This window comes from Egretta garzetta, unplaced genomic scaffold (genome assembly GCF_000687185.1).
Source record: "Egretta garzetta isolate BGI_Z169 unplaced genomic scaffold, ASM68718v1 scaffold345, whole genome shotgun sequence".
NCBI classification, from domain to species: Eukaryota; Metazoa; Chordata; class Aves; order Pelecaniformes; family Ardeidae; genus Egretta; species Egretta garzetta.
Genome location: NW_009259692.1, coordinates 390,188 through 398,594, shown reverse-complemented (window position 1 = coordinate 398,594; position 8,407 = coordinate 390,188). Strand labels below are relative to the sequence as shown.

The 8,407-nt window shown below is 44.9% G+C and overlaps 2 protein-coding genes across 2 annotated transcripts in view; both read right to left on the bottom strand.

Annotated features, from left to right (window-relative positions):
• LOC104126316 (kelch-like protein 24) overlaps nucleotides 1-2,053 on the bottom strand; it is a 3,615-nt gene extending 1,562 nt beyond the window's left edge. Inside the window, exon 1 of the mRNA XM_009638871.2 lies at nucleotides 693-2,053. Coding sequence (XP_009637166.2) covers nucleotides 693-1,689 — 997 coding nt within the window. The 5' untranslated portion in view covers nucleotides 1,690-2,053. The remainder of the gene's footprint in view (nucleotides 1-692) is intronic.
• A 172-nt stretch (nucleotides 2,054-2,225) lies between these two features.
• The window catches only part of LSM7 (LSM7 homolog, U6 small nuclear RNA and mRNA degradation associated), an 8,538-nt gene continuing 2,356 nt past the window's right edge, over nucleotides 2,226-8,407 (bottom strand). The window contains exons 2-4 of the mRNA XM_009638888.2: nucleotides 8,107-8,197; nucleotides 6,100-6,171; nucleotides 2,226-4,802 (exon numbers count right to left, since the gene is read on the bottom strand). Coding sequence (XP_009637183.1) covers nucleotides 4,660-4,802; nucleotides 6,100-6,171; nucleotides 8,107-8,197 — 306 coding nt within the window. The 3' untranslated portion in view covers nucleotides 2,226-4,659. The remainder of the gene's footprint in view (nucleotides 4,803-6,099; nucleotides 6,172-8,106; nucleotides 8,198-8,407) is intronic.

Sequence of the window (8,407 nt, the reverse complement as noted above, 5' to 3'; positions counted from 1 at the left end):
TTAGGCTGGATCTAAGGAAGAAATTCTTTACAACGAGGGTGGTGAAAGCCTGGCAGGGGTTGCCCAGAGAGGGGGTGGAGGCCCCATCCCTGGGAACATTCCAGGCCAGGTTGGACGGGGCTGTGAGCAACCTGATGTGGTTCAAGGTGTCCCTGCTCCTGCGGGGGGGTTGGGCTGGGTGACCTCTAGGGGTCCCTTCCAACCCCCATTCTATGATTCTGTGAACACTGGTTGGAAAGAACCACTGGGAGTCCTCATGTCCAAACTCCCACTTGAAACGGGACTATCACCATCGCTAAATAAGGGAAGCCATGGTACTGAGCTGTCTTGAAAGTCTCCAAGCATGAAGATTTCACAAGATCCATGGGTAAGCTTAACTTAATGGCAACTATTAATCAGAAGTCACCATCTGTCAAAACCACCGTGAAAGAGAAGGCTAAAAAAAAATATGTTGCTTAAAGTGAAGTCATTAGACTGATTCCAGATAAAGCTAATGCAAGGGGTTCAGTAATTTATGCTACATAGGAAGAAATATTCAGCCTTGTCTAATATTCTCCCAGGACTAAGGGAAATAAACCCATTCTTTGAACGAATACAAACACAAATATCAATGAGGTTTTAGAGGAGAAGCAGCTGAACTCCCCGCATTTGGGTCTCTAAGCCTCAAATTCTGTTTGCATTTGCTCAGTTACCTACTGCTGCCACTGCATATTGGGTGAGGTTCCTGCGCTGCAGTGGAGAACAAGCCTGCCAGGTCCCTGTTTTAGGTTGAAAGAGAAATAATTCTTGCTGTTCCTTGTCATGCTTTCCTCCCAGGACATACAAGGTGTCATAGCTCCGACCAGCATAAGGACACAGCTCCGTATTTTGCCAGCTGGGTGGAGGACAGCTGTCTAACTTCTTTATTAATCTGGAAAAGGTATCTGTCTCTCCAGGGCGCTTGCTGCGTTTCACCAAGATATCGAGGAAGGACAAACTCAGAAAAGTGACCCTGACTTCGCCCACCAAATCCAGAAAGTCTTCCTCTCTCGTTGCTGGGTCCTCCATTATCCACCTCATAACACTGTCAAAAACCACGTCTTCTCGTGGAACGAAGAGGTCATCACTTTTGAGGAGCTGCACCAGCATTTCTTTGGGTAGTGCCTTAAATTCTTCCTGGCACATCACATCCCCCCAGTGAGTGAGAGCCACATTCATAGCAGACTCATACAGCTCTATAAAGGCAAATTGCTGTGAGTAGGTCATCAGGCCCAGGCAGTTGGAAACGTGCAGCTCTCGCTCCAGAAATTTCTCACACAACAGTTTCACCCTGTCAAACTGAAAAAAGTCAGCTGTTTCCAGTAAGCTGGTCACGTTTTCTTGCCCTATAAGCACTCGGGCCGTGCGGGTGAACTCAAGCAGCGTCTGAAAAGGCACTGCATCAATCCCTCTGATCACTATGTGGTGTTCAGAGCTCTCTCTTGCCCCCCCAAAAAACATGGCTTCAAAATAACGACTGTGTACGGAAAGTGCCCTACGGCTGACCTGAAAGAGTCTCTCTCCAACCTCAAGAATTGTGTCTGCGATCATTTCTGTCCGAGGTCCCAGCTCCTCTGGTTCTTGTGCAGGCTCCATGCTTGTTGACTGCCAGGCAGCTAAAATTAACTCAGCCCTTATGCAGCCTTTATTATATGAGGTCTCTGGAAACATTATCGCCCTAGCTAGGATAAATACAAGATAAGCCAATCTTGTCCTAAAAATAGAATATGTTTTCTACCCTCCTGCTTTGCTCTTCAGTCTTTCCTGCTGCTTTCACAGAGCAGAAATAGGAGAGCTGTATAATCAAAAACCCGCAGATTAATTAATCTACCTTAGCCAGGTAAGACCACAGCGAATCAGGGGAGCAGGGAGCCAAGCAAAGAGCCTGGACTATGAGGAGGAAAGAGGAGAAACAACCAAAACCTTCATAAGCACTGACTAAATAGCAAGAAGTTGCAGAAGAATGTTGAATTTGGAAAAAAACCACCCATTACAATACTTTTCACTTCTGCAAACCTTGCAAGGCTTGAGCCTTCCTGGGAAAAAAACCCATTACTTCCTCAAAGCCACATCCTTCATCAGTTCAAGTTTAATAACAATACATTAATATAATATTTAAGTTCAAGTTTAATATCAAGCTCTGAAGTGCTTCCAGTATTTAATATGTACTTAACTTTATACTTTACTAAGAGATGGGGGAAGGAACGAGCCCCCGTTCAAACCCAGATGGCTGTCACATATTCTGTCATCCTCAATCTCAACGCACTAAATAAATACAGTCATAGTACAAGCAACAGCTCACTGATTCCACAGTGATTTTTCCAAAGTGTTTAGACCAAGCTATTAAGTGGAGAGATTTGCATAGTGACCTTGAACTAGTGCCCCTAATCCCAAAGGGCCCATCCCAGCCAGGCTCAGTCCCGTTTCCCAGTGGAGTTCAGCAAGCAGAACAACGCGCTCTGGCTCAAGAGCACCTTTTTTACCCCTGGAGGTTCCCTCCTGCATTTCTGGAAGAGGCTTTCTGCAAAGCTGCTGTTATGAATGGTTTTACAGGGAGTCACGTTTAGGAATGAATCCAACAGAAAAGCATATGCACATTTAAAATTCAGCTACCGTTTTCATATTCTTATTTTCAGGTACTTGACCCCCAAATATAACCCAGATGTCTGTACGGCAAAAAAAGACAACCGTGTACCTTGCAATGGAGACAGAGCAACCTATCAACCGAGCAGGAAATGCTGGAAACATGCCCCTTTCCAGGGTTTATGCACTTGACACATGACTTCAGGTAGATCTCTCTGTACCCTCTGCACCTAGAGCCTGGAATCCACTCAAGAGAGCTTCAACACATCTGACGCTACGCTCAGGAAACAAGAGCGCAGAGATGGTGCAGTGTGTTATCAATAACCAGCAATCTCTCTCCCACTCAAGGGACAGTTCAAGACTACTCAGGCTGATGGCGAGCAAATTCTGCTCCGAGAACTCTAAATAAGGAGTCTCTTTTGAATTGTGCAATTGCATGAAGAACAAGTTTTGTAGCGTTAGAAAAAAATTACATTGGAAGGAGCATGACTCAACGGACAGCTCTGTGAAGCTCGAAGAATGAACCCCTAGGAGATTAAAATCCAGAAGCACTCAAGTTTACACAGGCAATATGCCACACAAGACAACTGGTCCCTAGTTTCATAGCCTCCTGGAAAAGTCAGATACACTGAACTGGAATTTATTTACTCCAAGTTCCCGTCCATTTCAGAGCTGAACCAGGAAAGGGTATGGACAGGAGTCCAGCACTGTTGCCAAAGTGAAAAGCCAGTACAACCTGTCCTTGGTGTGTTTTCTTGACAACCTCTAGGAACAAGACTGCTGCTGCCACCAAACCAATTTACTCTGCCACAGCCTCCTCATAAAGGGTCCCCAGGAAAAGCAGGTGGCAGAAGCAGGTTACACACAGCCTACGGGCATGTCCTCTACTAGAGAGTCTTTAAAATGCCTCGAGTTGAAGCACACGAGTCCTCAGAGAAGGGGCCAGATGCTCTCAGTCATTTTGCATCGACTCCCTGTCTTAGAGCAGAGCATGGCTTCCGATCTGGTCCCTCCTGATTTTGCTGTGTTTACACACCTCCTGAACAAGTTTCATTTAGATTTGCAGCCGTGGAAAACTGCAGTGTCAGCTGTACAGTGCTTTTTCAGACTAAAAACCAGACATTTAGGAACAGACTGATTTGTATTTATTCACTCAAAACTCCTCAAATCTTGCTATTTCTGCAGTATAAAAGAAATAAAAATGTTTACTTACAAATCAAGTTATAACACGCAGAACCACAAGTGGATAGCAACAATATAAAAATATGCAGTATTTCCAGACACTGCCTACAGTTGAACATTAGAATCTCAAATGTTCTTCCCCTAAAATTCCAAGCATCAAATAGATACTTCCTTAAGGTTCACGTCACTCAGCCAAGAATCATCCTAGAAGCTGGTCCAGTCCTCCTGTGGAAATGTGGGAGCCTTCTGATACACAGCCCACAAGATTTGGAACAAGTGCTAGAAAAGATCTTCTCAGCTACGTAGCCTGTACAGGTGATGACAAGGTACCATGCAAGGAAATTTCCCTGCATGCGCTGGAGCAAGCAGGCAAAAGAAACTGAACTCAACAGCAGGATGACTACAACACAATGTGTACCAGCTGAGGACTGACATCTAAGAGGAAGAAAAAACATGTTTCTAATGTTTCTAAGGCTTTAGATTAATTTAATTAAATACATTTCAATGTATTTAAAAATGTAAATAATATAACCAACATTCAGGGCATTCTTTACTAATTTTATGTGGTTGCTTCAAAACTCACAAGATCAAGAGGGTCTCAGACAATTCCATGACAATATATTCTCTCCTGTCAGCTCTAAACAATGCAGTTACACATTTATTTGGGGAGAGGAGGGCAAAATCAGAACTTACTTCTTACACACCGTGCCCCATTCTCTCCTCATTTAAGGAAAGCCACGAAATGAAAAGTTGACTGTACTTTCACACTAACAAATACACAAAGTCCTCCCCCAAAACAGGAAGCTTCTCACACAATGGTAGTTTTCTCCAATGATTTGCACCCTTGAACTCTTCAGAGACAATCCAAAGAAATCATTAGCCATCTTGCTGCTGAATGAAAGGGTTTGGAATAGCCTCCATTCCATCCTGCGGACAAATAAGAACCACAGAAGTCCCTCTGCAAACCACAAGTCCCAGCTGGCGTGTGTCCTCTGTTAATTTGTATTGATCATCTGGATCTGAAAGGCAGAGAGCCATGGTTACAACGGCAACATAACGAGAAGAAAAATTCCATCAACTTCAAAAGGCACAGATGCTTTTTTCTTCTAGGTGTCTCTGCATTGTTGTATTGAACATAGGGACTATAAAAGTGGATCTGATGCAATATCTGATGTCTTCAAGACATTACTGATTTACTGATTTTCAATGTAGCACATGCCACAGCAAGCAATAAAAAAATTTTGCTTTGTATGCAGACCAGAACACAGCTTTTAAAGAATTCAAAGGGCCTTTAATTCATCTAACCAAAAGAAAAGCCCCTGATCCCATTTCAAATGCCATTATAGACAAATATTTTGGGATCAATGGAAACCAGAAAAAGACCCCAACTCTTCACAGAAAAGGCTGCCAGGCACTGGAAGGGGCTGCCCAGGGAAGGGGTCGAGTCCCCAGCCCTGGGGGGATTTAACAGCCGGGCAGAGGCGGTGCTGAGGGCCAGGGTTTAGTGGTGGGATGGCAGAGTTAGGGGAATGGTTGGGCTTGGTGATCTTGAAGGGCTTTTCCAACCTAAACGATTCTATGCACTGGTCCATTCCCAGACCAAGCCAAACAAGGCTGTGGATGGGGACAGACAAACACTTAACACAGCAATACCCAATTCTACCCTCCGTGAGATGGCAATACATTCGATAAAAATGCACTACACTCATGTTTTAAAACTCCCTTCCCTGTAAGCAGGCAAGAGAATACTCTTCAAAAACGCTGTCCTATAATACGATGAATTTTGTTTCAGAGAGGAGAAAGAGAAATGGGAGTGTTTATCCTTGGGTGGGAAAAAGAAACAATAAGAAAAAACCTTACGGCTCTATTAGCTCTAAGAAGCTATAGAAGGCTTTAGTTCCACAGAAATGCAAAGACTGCATTTACAGTTAAGTTTAAGACAGTAAGATGCCAGTTCTTGCCGAAACGCTTTTCCTGCTTTGAGCAAACCAGCAACCCTCCAGCAGTATAAACAAAGGCAATTGCCTTACCTGAAGGGAGACACACTGATTTATTCAAGCTTTAGAGGACAAGACCACCGAATGAGTTATGGAGGAGCTCCAGCAAGAACTACCAAGAACGTTCTACCATAGGAAATGTGCTTAATCTAGTTTCTGTTACCTTACCCCTTTCTTTACAACTTAGTTATCACAAACATGCCTCAGTTTGGATAAAGCCAACCTGCGGTTTCTGGTTATTCACTCACAGAGCTGTAAGATTTCTGTTAAGAAAATTACTGGGGGTGGGGAGGCTTTACACAGATAGCGCGTTCCTTACCTCGCATATATTCAATGGTACCATCGAGCACAAGGTTCAGAAGAGGGTCAAATCCTTTCAAGACACCACTCGCTATTGAAGACCACAAACAAAACAATGATTAGAGACCCAAACCAGGTATACAGCAACACAAGACCGTGTGAAGGACACATTCAGTTCTCCACCTCTCTTCCCTCCATCAAGCAAGGCAATCCAGCAAACGAGACTGGAAATATTTAACAGTGCCCTCTTTATGAAAGTACAGATGCACAAGAACCCAGTTTGGGTTGTGCCAACTGAAACTTGCAGGTCTTTCAAGCAATTCTTCAAGATGTTCTTTGAGATAATTAACATTTTTGTTTTGAGCCAATTTCAGGGGCATTTTAAGAATACTTCAGCATAACAAATCAACACAAGTCACACCACCAAAAAACGAAAACAACCCAAACCCAACCTCAAAACCAAACCCTTAGTGAAGGCATATGGCAAAAAAAATGAGGCAAGACTGTAATATTTTGAAGTGTTTTCCTCAGAAAACCCATCTTCCAGGTGCCCTCTTGGTACATAATCTCTTTAGCCTAAGCACTACCTTCATAGGAACGCATTGCAGACAGACAAGCACCTTGTCCTAAAACAGAACATGATGCCACAAGACTGGTCGCTTAAATAAATCACAAGACTGCACAGAATGATCTCCCAGTTTGAGAAATACTTGTTGATTACCAGCACTGTTATCATTGCTAACAGCTCAAGTCAAAGAGACTCTTACAAACCCAGGTGCCACATGAAGATCATAAAGAAACTGGGCATGAATTTTTTGAGAAGAAAATCTAAATGAATCAATACAATGGAATTGTCAACTGCCCAATAACTACCAAAAAACCACCCCCAAACCCCACATTTATCAGTAAGGAGTCCAAGCAACTTCCAAAACCTCATAAGCATCAGGTCCCCGTGGAGTTTTAAAAGAGATTTTTAAAAGCAAACCAAGTTTGCTTTAGCAGAAGCTCCTGCTGAGCATCTCCCACAGAGCATGCTATTGACTTTCAGATAGACAAGTGGTCTACAGGTGACACTATCACTGCATCAGGATGGACAGCTGTAGATACAGCAAAGGAGCAAGTAACAATGATATAAGACCCTCAAAAGTGATGAAAAGACATGGTGAAATATATTCAAACAATCTATGAACCCCAGGCACATTTAGCATATTGAGATGAAAGGGATGACAGGTGTATTAATCTTAACACCCATAAATGTTTCTTTGCTGCTTTAAGTGCACCCTTACAGCATGAAAAAACAGCCAAAAGAAACAAGACAGTTGAAGACAACTAATAAAAGAAGATGAAAGAAAGGTGCACAGATGAAACATAAGTATAAAACTGCAGCCAGGGGATTAGAGACATGGTTTAGTAGTGGGCAGGTATGGTTGGACTCTATGATCTTAAAGGTTTAGCCTGGAGAAGAGGAGGCTGAAGGGAGACCTGATCCCTCCCTACAACTGCCTGAGAGGAGGCTCCAGTGAGGTGGGTGTTGGTCTCTTCTCCCAAGTAACAAGCAATAGGACGAGGGGCAGCGGCCTCAAGTTGTGCCAGGGCAGGGTGAGGTTGGCCATGGGGAACAATTCCTTCCCCTTGGGGCTGTCAGGCACTGGAAGGGGCTGCCCAGGGAAGGGGTCGAGTCCCCAGCCCTGGGGGGATTTAACAGCCGGGCAGAGGCGGTGCTGAGGGCCAGGGTTTGGGGGTGGGATGGCAGAGGTGGGGGAGCGGTTGGGCTGGGGGAGCTGAAAGGGCTTTGCCAACCCAAACGATTCTGTGATCGATGGAGTAGTTAAAGGAGATCAGCTTCACACGGGTGACAGCAAACAGGAACAAATAAAAGCACCCGCTACCCATCGCCTGTTCTTGCAATCAAGCAACGTGACCACACGGGCGACAAAAGCCCACAAAGAGCGAGAAAAAAGCCAAAATGCATCAGGCAGCAGCGGCACACGCCTCCCCCCCAGCCCGGGGCCGAGCGCTGGCTCACCTTCTCTGCCACCTTGGAATTTCACTCGGATTGTTTTGTCGATGTATTTGGAGAGGTCCAGGATGCTCTCCTTCTTCTTCTTCTCCTTATCCTAAAGGAGCGAGGCAAAGGCAATTTGAATCAGAAAGAGCCCCGCCCCTCCCCCCGGTTACACAGATACTCCGTAACGCTTCGTTTTACAACGCGGTTTGTAACACGGCTGCGGAAACCGCCCCGAGGCAGAGCTCCACGCGAAGGAAGAGCGAGAGCCCAGGGCTGACCAGCGGGGCGGCCCCACGGCGCGGGCGGGCCGTGCGGCACC